General features: G+C 38.7%; 1 protein-coding gene and 1 long non-coding RNA gene across 2 annotated transcripts in view; one reads left to right on the top strand and one right to left on the bottom strand.

Annotated features, from left to right (window-relative positions):
* LOC110259255 (oocyte-secreted protein 1-like) lies at positions 1-15,288 on the bottom strand. The gene is made up of 5 exons (XM_021082976.1): positions 15,207-15,288; positions 7,866-8,044; positions 6,313-6,410; positions 3,105-3,248; positions 1-834 (listed from the first exon to the last, which is right to left on the bottom strand). The coding sequence occupies exons 1-5, from the start codon at positions 15,244-15,246 to the stop codon at positions 795-797; spliced, it is 501 nt and encodes a 166-aa protein (XP_020938635.1). The 5' UTR covers positions 15,247-15,288; the 3' UTR covers positions 1-794.
* The window catches only part of LOC110259256, a 17,167-nt gene continuing 9,518 nt past the window's right edge, over positions 14,048-21,696 (top strand). Inside the window, exons 1-2 of the long non-coding RNA XR_002341478.1 lie at positions 14,048-15,002; positions 15,214-16,438. This is a non-coding gene — a long non-coding RNA (uncharacterized LOC110259256). The remainder of the gene's footprint in view (positions 15,003-15,213; positions 16,439-21,696) is intronic.

The following is a 21,696-nucleotide window of genomic DNA, read 5'->3' on the forward strand; positions in this document are numbered from 1 at the left end:
GGTGCAACCCTAAAAAGCCAAAAAAAAAAAAAAAACCTGAACAAGAGATTAGCCAAGATTCTAATTCAAGGTTTTGGTTTAAAGCTATCAGAAATTATGACATCAAAACAAATAGAATGTTTTCCCAAAATACTAGCCATTTCACATGAGCAAAATAGATAAGCCCAAAATCTCAAACTGACTTAAAATTACTACCATATAGAAAAGGAAAAACTAGAGAAACACTAAGAATAGGGAACAGAAAAAGAGAATGCTAAATATCTATATTATAATACCTAAAATAGTCTACTATTCTGAGACATTTACAGAAAGAGCTCTGATCTTATTTTATGTATATTATCAGAAGGAAGTAGAAGAGGAATCAGAGAATTGTATTATAGTACAATAGTTATTCACCTGCCACTCAGAGCATTAGGTGATAAATGCATCTATATCTTCACAAAATGCAGTTGCCTAGAACTCCACAATGCCCTGAAGTCAAGATTTTCAGTTTTCTTCAAAGAAGAGAAAAAAACTTATTCAGATAAGTAAAACTTTATTTTTAAAAATTTCATCCAATTAGAAATTGTAAAGTCTGGGGAGTTGTTTTTTTCCCCCCACTCAAAGAGCTCATAAAATGTACAGGAGAGCAAATTCATCTTAAAAAGAGCATTATTATTTAAAAGGCAAAAGATGCTATCCATAGGCATTCATTCACTTTCCGAGAGGCAGAGTGAGCCAAGCTGGAATACCAAGATTAGTAAGACAGTCTTCCCCGCTAGGATTCATAACTTAATTCCTTCACTTAAAAGGGGTTAAAAGAAAGTACATAGTCCAGCAAGGGAAGAACTGTTCCTGTAAGGAAGGAAAAGAAACAGTCAGGCATGTACTGATGGGAAACTAGCACGTAAAAGTTCTTGAGATACTTCACTGTGCCTCAAGTCAGGACTACAGGAGTTGGGAACGAGGCCATGCATTTTACACCACAGAACCTATTACAGGCATACTTCATTTGACTGCACTTTGCAGATATTGTCTTTTTCATATATATACAAATTGGAGGTTTGTGGCAGCCTTGAGTCAAGCAATTCTATTGGTGCCATTGTTTTCCAACAGCATTTGCTCACTTCATTTCTCTGTGTCACATTTTGGTAATTCTCACAATGTATGTCTACATTTTTCATTATTATTATATTTCTTATGGTGATCAGTGATCTTTAATGTGATGACTATGCCTTGCTGAAGACGCAAATGAAGGTCAGCATTTTCATAATAAGGTATTTTTACGTTTAGAATAGATAAGCAATGAGGTCCCGCTGTGTGGCACAGGGAGCTATATCCAATCACTTGTGATAGAACATGATGGGAGATGATATGAGAAAAAGAATATATGTGTGTGACTGGGTCACTTTGCTGTACATCAGAAAATGACAGAACATTGTAAATCAACTATAATTGAAAAAATAAAAATTTTACCAAAATAAATAAAAATAAGGTATTTTTAGTTAAGACATGCACTTTTTTTAGACATAGTACTATTGCACATTTGATAGACTACAGTTATAGTGTAAACATAATTTTATTTTGTCTTTTTAGGGCTGCACCTATGGCATATGGAAGTTTCCAGGCTAGGGGTCGAATCGGAGCTGTAGCTGCTGGCCTACACCACAGATCGCAGCAATGCCAGATCCTCAACCCACTAAGTGAGGCCAGGGATCAAGCCTGTGTTCTCATGGACACTAGTCAGATTCGTTTCCCCTGAGCAATGATGTGAACTCCTAAACCAAACTTTTTTTTTTTTTCGTCTTTTTTGCCTTTTGTTGTTGTTGTTGCTGTTGTTGCTATTTCTTGGGCCGCTCCCACGGCATATGGAGGTTCCCAGGCTAGGGGTTGAATCGGAGCTGTAGCCACCGGCCTACGCCAGAGCCACAGCAACGCGGGATCTGAGCCACATCTGCAACCTACACCACAGCTCACGGCAACGCCGGATCGTTAACCCACTGAGCAAGGGCAGGGACCGAATCCGCAACCTCATGGTTCCTAGTCGGATTCGTTAACCACTGCGCCACGACGGGAACTCCCCAAACTTTTATATTATACTGGGAAACTCAAAGATTCATGTGTGTCACTTTATTATAATATTCGCTTTATTGCAATGGCTTGGAACCAAAGCGTCGGTATTTCTGAGGCATACCTGTACAATTTTGTAATGACTCAAGTACAGTCAATGCATTATTCACATATACCCATTATTGGTTAATAAATGCTTATAAATTTTACATACAATAGTATCTCAAATTTTGACTTATGATAGATCTATGAAATAGAAATTCACACTATCTGTGCATTCTCAGATGCTAAAGTGCTAGGGTAGTAAGCCAGTTGAACAACCCTTATGTCTCTCCTTCAGATTTGAGAAGGGTTTTCTCCTACAGGTGCTTAGCCTGTTGAAGGTAAAATGCAAATGTTAAGAGTTAAATATGTATCAGTTACAATCTTCATGGCAATTCTTAGGAATTCTCAGTCCTGTTCTATAGATGTAATAGGTTATAATCAAAGTTTTTTGCCCCTCTGAGTGGGTTGGGATTGATAATATGAATAGCTATTGAGGGTTCTTAGCAAAACTATATTTTCCCTGAGTGAATAATGAGAAACACTATGATAAATTGTAATCCTGGTCACCATAAATTCATGGTCACAACAATCCTGAATGAATCTCTGTGGGCACCTGCAATACAATATGTGGTATGTGTTACCAATTTACTGAACCTTTGATTTTTTCATAAGCGTCTTAGAAAACATTTATAGGCGGAGTTCCTGTCGTGGCGCAGTGGTTAACGAATCCGACTAGGAACCATGAGGTTGCGGGTTCGGTCCCTGCCCTTGCTCAGTGGGTTAACGATCCAGCGTTGCCGTGAGCTATGGTGTAGGTTGCAGACGCGGCTCGGATCCCGCGTTGCTGTGGCTCTGGCGTAGGCCGGTGGCTACAGCTCTGATTCGACCCCTAGCCTGGGAACCTCCATATGCCACGGGAGCGGCCCAAAGAAATAGCAAAAAGACAAAAAGACAAAAAAAAAAAAAAAAAAAAAAAAAAAAACATTTATAGGACTAAGTCCAAAACTCACCCAAATGATGCTTCTGGATTGGTCTCCAAGAACTGTCCTTGAGATGATGTTGAGTTTGTCTTTCCTACTGGCTCTTGGAAGCTTTTCTCAGATATATTACTATTATCTTTTAAGTCTTTTTCCACAAAGGTGAACGAATCATTTCTGAAAAAAAGAAAAAAAGATTTGAGACTGGTGTACATTTTACTATTTGTTTTTACAATAACTGGAAATGCAAGGCTGGAAACAACACTAGACAGGTGTCTGAGTTGTAAAGGATGAAATGCCAGGTGATTTAAAAACAAAAAACAGAAATGGAAATTTTATTTCAGAGAAATACAAGGGAAATTTTCTAAAGGAATGTTAGTCTTTCCCATTTTCTCAGAATTAGTTATTATAACCCAAAGCTGAAACCAGAGAAGTGTCAGATGCCAGAAACTCTTGAAAAAGCTACTGAACCAGCTAAGTTGAAAAAGCTACCTAACCAGCTAAGTTATCTCCAATCATCTCACACCCACAGGCTACATGAAATGATTACAGAGATACAGTTTCAAGTTTCTGAAATATGGTGGGCAGGTAAGGAAGACACAGAAGCACTTCCTTTCTTTATGAAGCCAAGTAAGGGTGTCTTTTTTTTTTTTTTTTTTTTGTCCTTTTGCTATTTCTTTGGGCCGCTCCTGCGGCATATGGAGGTTCCCAGGCTAGGGGTCGAATCAGAGCTGTAGCCACCGGCCTACGCCAGAGCCACAGCAACGCAGGATCCGAGCCTCGTCTGCAACCTACACCACAGCTCACGGCAACGCTGGATCGTTAACCCACTGAGCAAGGGCAGGGATCCAACCCGCAACCTCATGGTTCCTAGTCGGATTCGTTAACCACTGCGCCACGACGGGAACTCCGAGTAAGGGTGTCTTAAAGGAGGCCCTTAAACACTCCAAGTTTCAGAGTTCCTGTTGTGGCTCAGTGGTAATGAACCCGACTAGAATCCATGAACATGTGGGTTTGATTCCGGGCCTCGCTCAGTGGGCTAAGGATCTGGCATCTCCGTGAGCTATGGTGTAGATCACCGATGTGGCTCGGATTTGGTGTAGGCCTGCAGCTGTAGCTTCAATTCAACCCCTAGCCTGGGAACTTCCATATGCATGGGTGTGGCCCTAAAAAGCAAGCAAACGAACAAACAAATGCTGAAAGTCTCAGTAGAGACTGACATCTCACTCCCAATGTTTATAGACTTGACTATTTCCATTGTGCCTACTTAGTGCAGAGGAAAAAGAAAAGTTGAAAGACAAAAATGTAACAAATGTCCCCAATGCCACATTTGGTGAGTGATTTCCTACAGATAGCTGGGTTTGAGCTATTTCTCTGCTGCACCAACAAATAATACTTATCACCAGTAGGTTACTTGTCACCTGCAGAGGGGTATTCAAAAACTAAGAGAGGTGTAAGATCAACAATCAAGATAGGAAACTGGCAAGCTGTCTTGTGGCGAAGTGGGTTAAGGATCTGGCATCATCACTGCAGCGGCTTGAGTCACTGCTGTGGCGTGGGTTGGATCCCTGGCCTAGGAACTTCTACATGCCCTGGGCACAGCCAAAAAAGCCAAAAAGAAAAAGGAAACTGGGAGGGAGGTTGAAAAGTAACATTTGGGTACAATTGGCAAAACTTTATCTAGGTTGCCCCATCAAAAAATAGCAGTGGATACCTCTATCCCTTGTAAGTCCCCCTAAGAACCCAAATGGCCATAAGTGGAACTACATTTATAGTCCATAGGGCAAAGCTATTTGCCCAGTATTACTAGAAATGAACTATAACAGGGAGTTCCCATTGTGGCTCAGTGTGTTACAAACCCAACCAGTATCCATGAGGACGTGGGTTCAATTCCTGGCCTCGCTCAGGGGGTTGAGGATCCCTGCCATTGCAGTGAGCTGTGGTGCAGGTCCCAGACATGGCTCAGATCCCACATGGCTGTGTCTGTGGCATAGGCTGGCAGCTGCAGCTTGCTTTCGACCCTTAGCCCGGGAACTTGCATGTGCCACAGGTACAGCCCTAAAAAGAAAATAAAAAGAAAGAAATGGACTATAATCGTATCAGGTTGAAAGGCATTCATCCCTCTTTCCTCATTCATCTTTTTTCCTGCTTTGGCTTGCCGTGGTGGTTGGAGAAGCAGGAAAGAGGATTCATGGATTATGATGGCTCTTCCCACTTCCAATCATTTGTGCTTGGATCTGGAGGAGTGAAGGACAGCCACACCAAATCTGATATGAAATTGAAACTTTCATTGGGCTTAATTTTGCCATGGACGAAAAAGGCCAGAGATGTGATGAAAGGATGGGAAGGAGACTTTACAAAACAGAATGAGATCATTTGGTTCTTGTGTCTCCACAGAGTTCAGACTGTTTAAAAATTGATTAGAGAAGTTCCTGTCATGGCTCAGTGGAAACGAATCTGACTAGTAGTCACGAGGATGCAGGTTCGATCCCTGGCCTCACTCAATGGGTTAAGGATCCAGAGTTGCCACAAGCTATGGCATAGGTTGCAGATGTGGCTCAGATCTGGTGTTCTCGTGGCTGTGGTGTAGGCCTGTGGCTGCAGCTCTGATTCGACCCCTAGCCTGGGAACTTCCATATGCCATGGGTGCATCCTTAAAAAGCTAAAAAGAGAAAAGAATACACACACACACACACACGAATGTATACATACATACATACATACATATATGTATATAATCTACTGACCTGACTAAACAGAACACAGTTGATCAGACTGGCCCCAGAATGCAATCTTAGCATGTTTTCTAATGTCTTTTCTCTCATCCTGCTGTGGTCTGAGTGTTTGTATTCCCCCCAAATTCATAGGTTGAGATCCTAAATTCCAAGGTAATGGTATGAGGAAATGGGGCTTTGGGGAGGTGATTAGGCCATGTGGGTGGGAGCCTCATGAATGGGATCTGTGCCCATAAAAAAGAGACCCCGGAGAGATCCCCTATCCCTTCCACCATGTAAGGTTACAATAGCCATCTATGAACCAGGATGGCCACTTACCAGACTCTGAATCTGCCCAGCACCTTGATTGTGGATGTCCCAGCCTCAAGAACTGAGAGATGAATATGCGTTTCCTATAAGGCAAGCAGTCTATGGTATTCTGTAATAGTAGCCCAGATGGACCCATCAGAAATACCTGGCAGCCAGGAACACACTAGATAATCATCTCTGTGGTCACCTAGACTTACCTTTTAACAAGGCAAAATACTGGTCTGATTCCTCTTCTATTTAAAAAGAAAGGCTCATATGTGATTGAACTTTCGATGAGAATGCCCCACGAGCGTTCCTGGGGGTGGATGGGGAAATGTACAGTTATTTCAATTAAATCAGCGTTCAAAAAAAAAAACTAAAAATTATAATTAGAAAGTTATAGGAATCCTCATGGTACCTTAAGATATAAAGAAGCAGTTCAGCAGAGCTAAGTGATCAAATGTCTATGTTTAAGTAAGATCCTAATAATAGCTCCTGACATTGTGTCGGGGACATTGTATTTGTTGGGCAGTAGAGTCGGCACAGACAACTTTTAATCGCTACATCTGATTTATGGTAAGGGTCTGATTTAGTCAGACTTGGGCAGTAGGACAGGCTCTGCAATTTACTCTGGGTGTGAACTTTAACTCAATATTTGACAGCTTCAAAGCAGGCTCCACCTTCCCTATTCATAGAATGGAGATAACGTAAGCCCTGGATTGATAAATTTTCTAAAACTGGCCAGAGAGTAAATATTTTCATTTTTGTGAATCATACTCTCCCTCTCTCATTTCTGACATCGTAGCATGAGAGCTGTCAGGCAATGCTTTAAATGAATGTTCCTATGTTCCAGTAAAAGTTAATTTATAGGATGAGTTCCCGTTGTGGTGCAGAGGAAACGAATCCGACCAGGAACCATGAGGTTGCAGGTTTGATCCCGGGCCTCATTCGGTAGGTTAAGTTTCCAGTGTTGCTGTGAGCTGTGGTGTAGGTTGCAGACGCAGCTTGGATCTGGCATTGCTGTGGCTGTGGTGCAGGTCAGCAGCTATGGCTCTGATTAGACCCCTAGCCTGGGAACCTCCATATGCCATGGATGTGGCCCTAAAAAGAAAAAAAAAAAATACTATCTTCCAGCAGGGTTACTCTGAGGGTTAAGTAATTGTCTGGTACATGATAATCACTATTTATTAAATAAGTAAAGTATGATCGAAGAATGAAAGCCTTTAAAATGCTTTCACAAAATTGTTTTGTGGGCACAAAATTGTTTAGTAAATTTTTCTTACATCACTGTCCATTTTATTCAGGAGAGTTGACAGAATTTCAAGAAGTTTGGTTTGAGAAAAGAGGATTGAATTCTTTCTTAATTTTACAGCAGTTAGTAACTTGGTATCTCCTATTTTAGTTGGATATTTAAGTCAACATGACAACAAAAGGTTGGGGGCATTTCTGGAGCAGCTTCAAAACAAAATGTTTCTTTCAAGTTTGATTTTAACCCCAGAGAATATAAAATCTCTCCATTAAAGGCAGAGGATATTAGAGGAAGCAAGACAAAAAGGAATGCCTGATTTTTTTTTTTTTCTTAATCCCACATTTTGGCTGATTTTTTTTTTCTATTATGAAATGATCCAAAAATTTAGGACAAAGAGTAGTCGTTATAGCATAAATTAGAAAATCAGTTGACAAGAGTAGTTGCACAGTGTTGTTAGGAAAGGGGGTCATACCCTCAAATAAGAAAAGACTGTCTCTTATTAAAAAGAATAACCAATCTTACATATGTCCTGATGCCACAAGAAGAAAGCATGTAAAAGAACTCGAAGGAATCATTCAGCACCCTGGTAACAGGACAGCCAGTTCCTAGATATAGTTCGTAAACCTGGGGTAGCAGTTCTCCCATATACGGTACTCGTCTTATTCGGACCTGAAGCCAGTGATCAGTACAGGTTACAGACACTGATGGAAGAAAAAGAGGGGAAATGTCAGAGTATATATTCTGTCTCCAAACAATGGCTCAGAAAATTTTCAACCTCTTGGTTGAAATGTCCAGTTCCAGAGCAAAAATGCCTTGGTTCTATTTCAATTTATTCTATGGTAACCTCTTTGGTGAGTTACTTAATCTCTACATGGCTCAATTTCCTTCTCTGGATGTAGGGGAAGTCATAAGAGCTGCATCCTGGGAATCACTGAACATTAAAATTAGTCAAGGCTCTGATAGTCTTAGACTGATAGAGGAGACCTATCAGTAATTGCCTGATATTACTAGCAAGAAAAAAAATATGCCTCATCGGATAACAAAAGCTTTATTTTTTACATAAAACTTTTAAACTTGTTCTCAAATATGTAGACACTGCCTAGAGAGAAGCAAATGAGCGCCCATCTTTTAAGTTGAAACAATATCCCTTTTAAGCATTTATAGCACTAAATATGACATATTGTTTGTTGCTCACTTCAAAATATATTTCCTTTATGTTTTCAAGCAGAATTTCATTGTTTAATAGGATCTGGTTTATACACCTACAGTTCTGCAATTTGCAGAGACTGTGTTGATTTGACTACTGTGGCTAATAATATCTTCTAATAGCTGGTAAAGAAACTCACTTATATTCATATTTTACTCCAGGTTAATTCTCTATTTCCTAGTCAGCAAAATGGTACAGTATGACTAAGACTCTATGACAGTTTAAAAATATAATAGGCACCACCTGTAGCTATGATTTCTAATTCTAGTATGAAAAATACTATCTTCCAGCAGGGTTACTCTGAGGGTTAAGTAATTGTCTGGTACATGATAATCACTATTTATTAAATAAGTATGATCGAAGAATGAAAGCCTTTAAAATGCTCATCAGCCCCATGGGCACAAAATTGTTTAGTAAATTTTTCTTACATCACTGTCCATTTTATTCAGGAGAGTTGACAGAATTTCAAGAAGTTTGGTTTGAGAAAAGAGGATTGAATTCTTTCTTAATTTTACAGCAGTTAGTAACTTGATATCCCCTATTTTAGTTGGATATTTAAGTCAACATGACAACAAAAGGTTGGGGGCATTTCTGGAGTAGCTTCAAAACAAAATGTTTCTTTCAAGTTTGATTTTAACCCCAGAGAATATAAAATCTCTCCATTAAAGGCAGAGGATATTAGAGGAAGGAAGACAAAAAGGAATGCCTGATTTTTTTTTTCTTAATCCCACATTTTGGCTGATTTTTTTTTCTATTATGAAATGATCCAAAAATTTAGGACAAAGAGTAGTCGTTATAGCATAAATTAGAAAATCAGTTGACAAGAGTAGTTGCACAGTGTTGTTAGGAAAGGGGGTCATACCCTCAAATAAGAAAAGACTGTCTCTTATTAAAAAGAATAACCAATCTTACATATGTGTCAATAAAGGAAGCAATCACATATACATTACTATATTCAAATGAGAGTATACCTTTAAATGGCTATGAAACAGCTGTATGAATTGAGCATCATAAGCTTGGCCACAAAGAATATCTTCATATAAATCAAATATTATTGAATTTTATAGGTTAATTTGGTTATTGTCTAATAGGATTAGAAATATGCATAATAGTCTGGATCAAAGAAAATTTAAAATTAAAGGGAACAACCTATAATTACTATAGAAGTATATGAATTCTCAAGATTTAACACAGAGCCTCGTGATTACAGTCAATAACACTGTACCATAAACTTCAAAGATATTGAGGGCTTAATTGTTCTCACCCCTCCTCCAAAATGATATGACAATTATGTGGCATGATAGAGATATTAGGTAAAGATACAGTAGCAATATTGCACAATATATCAACACATTGTATATCTTAAACTTACATGGTATATCAAATAGATCTCAATTAAAAAAGAAAATCGATTGATTTTAAAATTGATTTTAAAATTTAATAAAATTGTATTTCAAATCCCATAGGACCCATTAATCAGAGGAATTTACCTATGACTGCTTCCTTTATCAACACAGGATGAAGAAAGATTTTCTCACTCCTTCATCCCTATAGAATGATATTTAGAATTTCTTTACAATTTACTTTTCCCCTTCTCACCCCCCAGTGATACTTTTGCATGTATTTGATTACTTTTCTTCCCTTATCCCAAATGTCTAAGTTTCACTGTGTTGTTTGTACCAATTTACATTTCTTTTTTGTTGTTGTTGTTGTTGCCGCCAATTTACATTTCTTTAAAGAGAAAGCACATACTCTGAATCAATGATTCTCAGAGTTTGATCCCAGAACCAACAGAGTTGCATCATCCAGGCACTTAGAAATGCAAATGTTTAAACAAGCAGCAATCTATTGAATCTGCTGGGTTGCTGACCAGGAATCTGCTTTAACAAGCCCTCCAGGTGAGACATGCAAAAGTTCGACAATCACCGTTTTAAAGGATTTTTTTAAATCATATATTTTGTCATGTCATATATCACTTATCGTATTCTCATAAATGCATACATTTTAGACTAAATATTCTATGTATTTATCTGAATATTATTCTCTTTTCTTTCTTGTTTTTCTGCCCCATCTTGAGTCTCTGTGCAGCTGATTCCCCTTTGTCAAGTGTTACTTGTTTTTGCTTCTTTCCCTGCTGATGAAAGGATGAAGCAAAGTGTACCCATTGTTAGGCTAACTGAGATAAACCAAGCATTTGAACAACTGCATTCAAATAAAAGACAGTTTGGTTGGTACTGGTACCACAGAAGGTACTGTTACTACTCCTTCTTAGCAAGTGTGTCCAAGTTTCTTCAAGTTCTCGATTTTCTATCCCAGTTGCAATCTGTCATGAGAAGTCATAATGAAGAAATTACAGGACAGATTTATCAAACAAGCTCTACTTCTCATTGAATTTATATCCTAGTGGGTAGGTTAGAGAAACAAAATCAAAAGGATTTTGGGTAGTAACAAAAATTTTGAGGAGAAATCAAACATTGAAAGGGCACAAAAAACATTGAAAGTTGAAATCTTAAATAAAATGATCCTATGGAGAAGGCTTCAGTAAGCGTGCTGTAAAGTCCTGTAGAAAATGAGGAGAATTATCTAAATAACTGTGGAAAGAGTATTGCAGACAGTGGGAAGAGAAAACACAAATTACTGGTGTTAAAAGCACAGCTGGAGATACCTGGGGAGTGAAGAGTCATGGAATAGAGCAAGTGAGGCAGAAACAGGATATGGGGTCAGAGAAATTAGGAGGAGAAATCACACACAGCCCTGGATGCCATCAACGGGCCGGGCACTTGACTTCGAAAGAAATGGAAAGTCATTAGAACGTTTGGTGGCAGAGGAATGACACAATCTTGTATACATTTCAAGAAGGGCACTCTGGCTGCTATGTGGAGAACAGCTTCTAAGAGGACAGGAGTAACATAGGATACTATTTATAGGAAGGAGTACAATAAACCAAGCAAAAGGTATGGGTGGGGTTGGTGAGAAATGGTTCAATTCTTGAAATATTTTAAAGATAGAACGAACAGTTGGTTACGTGGAGTAATAGAAAGAGGTAGGCAGGATGGCTTATCCAGTAATAAAACTGTTTTCTTTCTCTACGACCTTTGGAAAGAGGTCTTCTGGGTGGTGAGAAGATTTGATTTTAATTGTATTTTCCCAACACAGGATTTGCTGGTGATAGAAAATGACATAGGAGAAACAAATATGAAAGTTCATAGGCGTCAGTTTGGAAATGTTAAGTCTGACATGCTATTGAGACAGGAAAGAAGTTGGGGCAGAACACAGTCATTAAAAGAATGGCACAACCATTAAGACCAGGATCCCACAAAAACCGGGAAGAACCTGCTAGGCCAAACAAAGATGGTGAAGAGTCACCTTGCAGTGGATCTTCAACCTCATTAATGTGCTCATTGTACTGCCTTAGCAGCTAAATGACATGCCCACAGGTGCCGTGAGAGTTCTGAGGTCAACTGTAAATGGCCAAAAAGTGGGTGGTGCCCCAATTCCTGAAATTACCACCCCTTCTCCAAGGTAATTAGAATATTCCTCCCAATCATTAGCCTATGAAATTACCCAGCCTAAAAAAAAAACTAACCTCACACTTCAAAGCCTCTCATTCTCCATGTCCTGGGGCCACCTCTCTCACCTTCTGAGCCAGCCCACACTCTGTCTACGGATTGTCCATCTCTTTAAATAATCCTGCTTTCACTGTATGATGGTTCACTCTTGAATTCTTTCCTATGTGAAGCCAAAGTCCCTCCTTGACATCCCATCCCAGAGACTCACCCGAGACCTGGAACAGGACCATTCTCCTATGCTGCATTTTTCCAACAGCACTATTAGACATTCAGAGATGGGAGGCAGTGAGTTATATGCATCAGGAGTTGGGAAAAAATATACAGGATGGAGATTTTTTCTTAAAAGGGTAGAAATCATGAGCATAAAAATGGTACATAAAGCCATGGCACTGGATCAGTTAACTAAAAAACAAAACAAAGGAGTTCCCGTTGTGGCTAAGTGGTTAATGAATCCGACTAGGAGGCATGCAGTTGCAGGTTTGATCCCTGGCCTCACTCAGTGGGTTAAGGATCCGGCATCACCATGAGCTGTGGTGTAGGTCACATATGTGGCTCGGATTCTGAGTTGCTGTGGCTCTGGCATAAGCCAGCAGTTACAGCTCCAATGGGACCCCTAGCTTGGGAACCTCCATATGCCATGGGTGCGGTCCTGAAAAGACAAAAGACAAAAAAAAAAAAAAGTAGGAAAGGGGTCCTAGGATTGATTCATGTGCAAATTTGATCAGGCATCTGAGACACCAGAAAAGGAAACAGAAATGTCAGTAAGATGGGACAAAAAAAGAGGAAGGGATGGCATGACCTAGAAGCCAAGTGAAGCCAAGTAAATCAAAGAGAGGGATAATCCATCCCATAGCTATAACAAAGTGAAGTTAAGATGGACAATGAAGGACGCTGAATTTTGCTAGGAAATCGTCAATGTCCCAGACAAATTCATTTTTGATGATATGCTTTAGGGAAAGGCTGATTAGAGGGGGCTCAAAAGAAAAGTGGGAGAAAATCCAAGCAACATTGAAGGGAAGAAGGAAAGTGATGCAGAAACTGGAAGTAGGATCAAGAAAGCCAGAGAGGGAATTCCCATTGTGGCACAGCAGAAATGAATCTGACTAGTATCCTTGAGGACTTGGGTTTGATCCCTAGCCTTGCTCAGTGGGTCAAAGATCTGGTGTTGCCTTGAGCTGTGGTTTAGGTTGCAGACGTGGCTTGGATCCCGTGTTGCTGTGACTGTGGTGTAGAATGGGCAGAGGATGCCTACATAATTATCCAGAGCTAAGCCCCACAGGCAGAGGAGATGTTAGGCTTTCATTAAGATGTGATTAAGATGACTGAAGGTTCGGGAGATTCAAAACATGTGTGTGGGTTAAAATGAAGATATCCCCAAAGCTTTCCCAAGTCCTTTAGAAATGTTTCCATTTTATTATGGAAAAGGGCTTCATGAATGTGTCCTTGAAATTTTTCCAAACACGACAGATACAGGTCTGAATTAAGGATGTGTGAACTGGAGTTTGGCACTTGCCATCTGCCTCTACATGGATTAAATCATGAGCCACTGTTGACCCACATGCAGCACTCCTTGAGCAGATCTCAGGCAGAGACCAGGAGTGAGGCACTCCAGGGAAATGGGAACAGCAGGTCTTCAGAGAGATATTTTTCAGAGATTTTATGAGCCCACTTCTTGCATCTCCTCATATTTAGAAAACACTTAAAATCCTTCCTGACAACTTTGAGGCAGTATTTCAGAGCTGCCTAGGCTGTAGTTAAGTGAACAAAACAAAAGATGTCAAGGTCATCTGTGATAAGCAGTTACTCCCAAGGGTGGGCCAGTGAGCCCTGAGGAAACTCAGGAAAAAAAAAAACAAAGACTGGCCCACAGCTGAGGGCATATCAAAGGAGTGATTCCAGGAAGCCCAGAACTTTACATCTTCCCATAGAAACTTCTTTGTAAATCTGGTTTTCTGTAAATCTTTTGTTTCTACTACCTGTCCTTTTTTTGGCAAAAAGCTCCTATGTATCCTAGCTTCCCCCCACCTCCACTTCTTCAGAGTCATTTCTCAGGGCTAAAGCCCTAATATCACCCCAAATAAAACTTCACTCTCAACTTTCAGGTGGTGCAATTTTTTTAAGTTGACAGATGGAAGAAATTCTATATCTAGTTATAGCCACTTAGAAAAATAAATCAGCTGCTTGGTTTTAAAAAACAAATTACTCAAATCATTTTGATAGGGATGGAGTGGGATAGTTATACAGGTATTTGTAGGGAACCACAGAGAAGGAAACCTGGGGAATTAGGGGAGACCACTGTAAGTTAATAATTGCTCAAGAAAAGCCATCAGAAAGAAGCAGTCTTGCTTAACTGTAAAACCACAAATAAAATCACTAGATATGCATCAGTTCATTAAGAGAAAGATAAAATGAGGCCTGCATTCAAGTTCAGCAAGACAATGACCCTTAGGACAAAGGACAAGGATTTAAGGGAAAGATGACATTCCAAACTAGGAGACCGTCATTATAGAGAAACCTGAGATGATTCAACGTCTTTTAGCAGATGTTACTACCCTTCTGCTGATTTGAATAAATGCCACGATGGTCCTAGTTTGACCTCATAGGGTCAAAAACTCTCTTACCAGCTATGAAGGAGGAGCTAATGACGTAAGCCTGACGTCTACTTGAAAGGAAGAGGAAGAGGCGGTCTTTTCCCCACCTCCCACCTCCCCTTGGATTATAAAAGAGTAGCCAACCTACTTCTTGGGGCAGAGCTTCCTTGCATCTCTCACAAGCATTTTATCTCAATAAGTCAATCTCTTTCTTGCCTATCACTTTGTTCCTGGCTGAATACCTTCTGTGGGGAGGCACAAAGAACCTGAACCTCAGTAAGTTCAGAACCAGGTGAGTGATTCTAATTTAGAATGGGTTCAAGTCCCCATTTGGCTTTTGGCTGGGTTTGAGTCCCAGCATGTGGGTTCAAGTCCCAGTCTGGGTTCTGGCTATGTTCAAGTCATAAGGCTTGTCAGTTTCAATTTGAGCCAGTTAATGTAGTTTGATATGCTGTGTGACAGTAAAGATTTCTAATAAATTTAAAAATATACGTACATTTCAGATGTTTCCAAGATACATCTGCAGATGTTTTCATTATGGATTTTACCCCACGGGCCAAGCTTGTTTTTAAACATGTCTTACGGACTCTTCATCTCACCCATGCCATGTCAATTTTATTAGTTTTCCACATACACAGATGAATACATTTAAGTCACATAGATGCTAAGCAGCAGAGAAGAATTAAGACACAGGCAGAATCTGCTGAAATCCTTTGATCTACAACAGAATTATTTACAGTTGAAAGCAGCTGACCACTCTGCCCAACTTTCATAGGCCCAAAGTCATTAAGAACCTAGTCAGCCTCCTCTCCCAGGCATCTGGCAGTCTCCCCTGATGTATGCATTCAGCACAAATACTTCAGCCTCTGCCAAGTAACAAGCTTGTCCAACAAAAAGAAAATAAGAGCCTTAAAATGCTTGGCAAGCAAAGAAAAAAACAAAACAAAAAACCCCAGCACCTTGAAGTCACCTATGGATTCAAGAGAAAAATACAGTGATAAAGATGCCCTGATAAAATTGTATATCAGTGAAAATGGAAAACCAATAGATACTAACAGATCGTCACCAAATTATAAATATCAACCTCAAAGCCAACAGTATAAAACGAAGCACCACACTACTTGCAATTTCAATACCACCCTCCAGCTTCCCCTCTTGTTCTTACAGTCATCAAGACCATGAATCAACACAAAAAGCATGAGGAGCCCTCCTAATATGCCAGAGGCCTTCATTACTTCAGCTCTGGATCCAAGGTTTCATGGGAAACAGGAATTTGAGGAAAGTGGGCACCGCAGGTGTTTATAGACCCCTTGTCTCCTCAGCTGTGGGTGATGATCCAGAACACACACTTGGCTTTTCCTCCTCACCGCTGAAAGTGTTATAATCATGGCTCAGAGAATCAGAACCTAAATACGGAGAAAGTAGTTCTAGACGGCACCTCTCCATTCATGTCTTCCCCAAGCTTAAGGATCTGTCTGAAATGGTGCCTTATGTAATATTTGATACGTGTCTAATGGAATGTGAAGAGCAGAGCTTGACAGGATGATTTGAGGAGATTCAAGGGAGTAGTGCAGAAGAATTATTTATGATTTGATTGATAACACTGTTTATCATGACCATTTTGGGGTCTTGTGAAAAACACCAATTCCCTGGCCACACAGCCAATGTTTCTGATCCAGTTGACTGACTAATCCATCTCTCTAACAAGCTCCAGGAGATCTGATTCAGGTAAGCAAATTCACAAAATTGCTATCTATGCTCAAAAAACAAAAACAAAAAAAAAACCTGCTTTCTCTTTTAATTTAGCTTTCCCAAGTGTATTTTATCATAAATGCATACATCTCCAGGTTGCTGGAGAAAAACTTTATGAGAGCATTTCTGTCCAGTAAAACCTAAGGATGAGAATAAAATTTTGCACTAGCTCCGTAGTTTGGCATAAATCAGCAATTGTAGAAGCTCCATCTCAAAAGCAGAAGTTTAACAACTGACCTTTAGAAATTACATAGTATGTTACATGGATTGCCTCAGTTTCTGACTGTAGGGTAATCACTAGGAAAGATGATTAAAATTGCAGAAATCTCCAGGACTGTGTATAAGGGGAGCAAATAGCAAGCAGAAAGACACATGTCTGATCATGAGAAACCTCAGGTGAAAGTTTTTTCCCACGAAATATTTTAGTTATAGTTTCTGTGTCTTAAAATCAAGTTTTTTTGTTTTAGGGTGTATTGCTTATGTAATAGCCAGGAATGAGTGTTCCTTAGCTGATGTAAATTAACAAAGACATTATCATTAAACTGTAGCTGATAGTTTTCTTGACTATACAAAGATGGGAACATTTTATTGTAAATAATATAAATAATATAGAACTATTAGTATAATTATAATTAATATAATTATTAGATGGAATAATTATTGTATAATTATCATATAATTATTATATGGATTATATTGTTATATTATAATATAATTAATATAACATAATTGATACATTAATCATAATTATATTAACAGATAATATATATTAACCTATCAATTATATATAATTAATAAATAATATAGAACTAGTATATAACATTGAAATTTCTACTTGACCAATAGCGCCTCCTTTACCCCCATCCTCAGGTAAACATCAATAATATTTTATTGTAGAAAATCTTGGTAATTTTATTGACAACTGTTTCACTTCATGAATGCACATACATCTAGGCGTTTATGACATATGGAATTTGTATTGTTCTATGTTGAGGTTTATTTACGTCAAGTGTCTCAGAGAATTTTAAGGTCACTGCCTTTGCCTGTACCACTTTCTTTCTAGTGGCAGTATGGTAACCCTTATATGAAAATCATAAAATATTTAAAGTTTAATGAGCATTTATGTCTTTTTCTGTTTATTAACATCATCCTTCCCAGACACTCTATTTCCCTCTTGCTGTGCTGAGACCTGACCTTACTATCAGCCTGAGGGGACTAAGGATAGTCAGGGTAGATTTTGAAGGGGATGTGTGTCATTTCGTGATGATCTTGCCACAAGGAAGATATCTGCAGACTCCACAGGCAAGGAGAAGCTGCTTTCCTCTAGAAAGAAGGATTGGGCCACTTCAGCTTTCTGGAAGTTTTAGACAAATTGAGGGTATCTCCATGGACTTTGGCCTCTTCACAATTTACCGTATCACATGGCACAAGGAAAATTAAATATTTGTTTTGATTAGGAAATTGGAGCATTACCTAAAGTGGAGTATGTTTTGCTAATGGCTTCCCACCTTGACGGGTAAAAGGAGACTAGATACAGAAGCATCCCATGTAAATTGTCTTTACAATCTGGGGAGTAGCCATGGAATCGATTTTGCTTAGCTATCTACTCTTTTTAGCCTATCCTGTCCATATAGGGACAATAAAAGAATATTGTTGATTGGAGATACTTAAAGAATTCCAGCAATATGGAGTATTTGGGATGGGGAAGAAAGGAATAGCATAGATTTCACCTGAAATCCTTTACCTAATGAGAAAACAATTTCAGCTGAAATCCTTTACCTAATGAGAAAACAATTTCAGCTTCATCATTTAGGGTCGAGGTAAACCTGGGGACTACCCCATCTTCAATTTACTTTTTTTTTTTTTGACTCTTGTCTTTTTAGGGCCACATGCGGCATATGGAAGTTCCCAGGCAGGGGGTAGAACTGGAGCTACAGCTGCCAGCCTACGCCACAGCCACAGCAACTCGGGATCTGAGCCACGTCTGCAACCTACACCATGGCTCATGGCAATGCTGGACTTGAGATTCCATGCTTCATTCTAACAAGCTCCTGGTCATAGCCTTGCTTGTCTGGGCATCACTTTTATATGTGGAAGGTTGTAGAGGCTACTCATAGAATGAAGGGGGCTGCAGAGTCAGTGGGAGGGACCTGGGACTGAAAAGGAAAGGAAAAAAATCACATGTTCATGTGAGAAAGCAACTGTATTATCGCAGTAAAGTTTAACAAGTTACATGGACTTGGTGTTAACAAGTTACATGGTGTTCATGAGTAAAATAACCCACCATGAGGCCTATCTAGATGCTACAGATCTTGTGGTTACAGCTTCACCACTATCACCACTTCAAGCAAATGGGACCTAATCAAGGACCATTCTCTATCCCTTATACTAGAAGGAACCCTGGAACATTATCCTAGAGCAGTGGCTTACCCTCAGCACGATTGATATTCCAGGTTGATGTACCAATTTCTCCCTCATGATTAGTGGTTTTGTGGTTAGGGGTTTAATACATTTTTCTGACACCAAAATCACAAAAGACTTCTCTATGCTCTTACAAAAGTTTTACAATGATGCTTTTCATAGGTTCTTAATCCCTTTGAATTAATTTTTCTGAATAGAATAAGATATTCGAGCAGATATACATCCAAATGAATATTCAAATAATCCAGTTCTATTTTTTAAAAAGTCTGTCCTCATCCATATCTTTGCAGTCAGTTCATCGTAAATCAAGTCTACATATGTGTATGACTATTTCCAGACTCTGTATTCGTTCATAGGTTCGTTTATACATTCTTGTATCGATTTCGTATTATCTCAATTATCCACTTATATTTCATCTTTACATATATTACAGTTAAGTCTTCTTTTTCTCTGCTTGAGCATGTTTGAGCTCTAACATACACATTTTATTACTATAAATTTCTTTGAGTCCTGTTTTAGTTACATCCCACAGGCTTGACATGTGGTATTTTTGTAATCATTTTCATGTAATGTATTTTCTAATTACCATTATGATCTTTTTATATCAATTGGTTATTAAAAATTTATTACTCAGTTTTCACATATGGTGATTATTTTAACATACTTAAAAATGGTTGAATTTTAAATACTTTGGTGTACAAAACATTCTTTATTATTTTAATCTTTGAAATGTGTTGTTTTCTCTTTATGTTGACTGTTATTTTTGTATGTTGCCTTTCTACCCTGCACCTTGCTGAATTCCTTTTTTCACTGTACTTTTCTCATGGATTCTTTGGATTTTCTATATATAAGATCATGTAACCTGCAAGCAGTTTATTTTACTTCCTTTCCAATTTGGATGACTTTTATTTCTTTGCTCTATCTGGCTAGGACTTCCAGTACTATCGCAATCCCTATTTTGTTTTGCTGTTGGATATCTGTGCTTCTTCAGACTCTAAGGCAAATTATCTTTTAAGTCCATAAAGGCCCAGAAAAATCTTTTCTTCACAGATGAATTCCAGTTAGTCTAGCCATAGATTATAGAGTATTAAAATAAATTATCTTAGAATATAATTTCTATTTCTCCATGGCCTACTAGTATTCATGGTAAGTCTGTAACAATTTAATTACCATTTATGTTTTGACTGTGTTATCTGAGACTACTGAATTCTGCTGTAAAGGCAAGAAAACAAACAAAATGGTGAAAATTTAGAAAAAGTAATAAACATAGATCTAAGTAAACTACGAGATACAGGCAAATTCATAGGAAGGCTTTTTTTATCTTTTACTTTTTTTATTGTAAAGAAAATAGAACAAACAAACTGGTTCCTTAAAGTCTACATGAACACATTCATATAAATGTGTGTGTATATTTACATATATTTAAATTGCATTGCAAAGCAGTACTGTGTTTAGTTTTTTTAATTATTTTTTATTACTCAAATGAACTCATCACATCTATAGTTGTATAATGATCATCACATTTCAATTTCACAGGATTCCCATCCCACAACCCCAGCACATCCCCCCACCCCCCAAACTGTCTCCTCCAGGGACCATAAGTTTTTCAATGTCTGTGAGTCAGCATCTGTTCTGCAAAGAAGTTCAGTTTTCAGATTCCACATGTCAGTGAAAGGATTTAATGTTGGTGTCTCATTGTATGGCTGACTTCACTTAGCATGATAATTTCTAGGTCCATCCATGTTGCAAAAAATGATGGTATTTTGTTCTTTTTAATGGCTGAGTCATATTCCATTGTGTATATGTACCATATCTTCTTGATCCACTCCTCTGTCGATGGACTTTTAGGTTGTTTCCATGTCTTGGCTATTGAAAAGAGTGCTGCAATGAATATCAGAGTACATGTGTCTCTGTGAGTCATGGTTTTCTCTGGGTAGATGCCCAAGAGTGGGATTGCTAGATCAAATGGTAGTTCTACGTTTAGTTTTCTGAGGAATCTCCATACTGTTTTCCACAGTGGTTGCACCAATTTACAATCCCACCAACAGTGTGATAGGGTTCCTTTTTCTCCACACCCTCTCTAGCACGTATTGTTTGTAGGCTTTTGGATGATGGCCATTCTGGCTGGTGTAAGGTGGTACCTCAGAGGGGGTTTTGATTTGCACTTCTCTAATGATGAGTGATGTTGAATATCTTTTCATGTGTTTGTTGGCCATCTGCATGTCTTCTTTGGAGAACTGTCTGTTTAGATCTTGTGCCCATTTTTTGATGGGGTTGTTTGTTTTTTTGGTATGGAGCTGCAGAAGTTGTTTATAAATTTTTGAGATTAATCCCTTGTCAGTGATTCATTTGCAAAGATTTTCTCCCATTCTGTGGGTTGTCTTTTCACTTTGCTGTGCAGAAACTTTGAAGTTTGATTAGGTCCCATTGGTTTATTTTTGTTTTTATTGTCATTACTCTAAGAGGTGGATCTGAGAAGATGTTGCTGTTGTTTATGTCAGAGAATGTTTGGCCTATGTTTTCCTCTGAGAGTATTATAGTGTCTGGTCTTATATCTAGGTCTTTAATCCATTTTGAGTTTATTTTTGTGTATGATGTTAGAGAGTGTTCTAATTTCATTCTTTTCCATGTGGCTGTCCAGGTTTCCCAGCACCACTTATTGAACAGGCTGTCTTTTCTCCATGGTATATTCTTGTCTCCTTCATCATAGATGAGTTGGCTGTAGGTGTATGGGTTTAATTCTGGGCTTTCTATACGGATCCACTGATCTATATGTCTGTCTTTGTGCCAGTACCATTCGGCTTTGATGATTG

This window comes from Sus scrofa, chromosome 2 (assembly GCF_000003025.6).
Source record: "Sus scrofa isolate TJ Tabasco breed Duroc chromosome 2, Sscrofa11.1, whole genome shotgun sequence".
Taxonomy (NCBI): Eukaryota; Metazoa; Chordata; class Mammalia; order Artiodactyla; family Suidae; genus Sus; species Sus scrofa.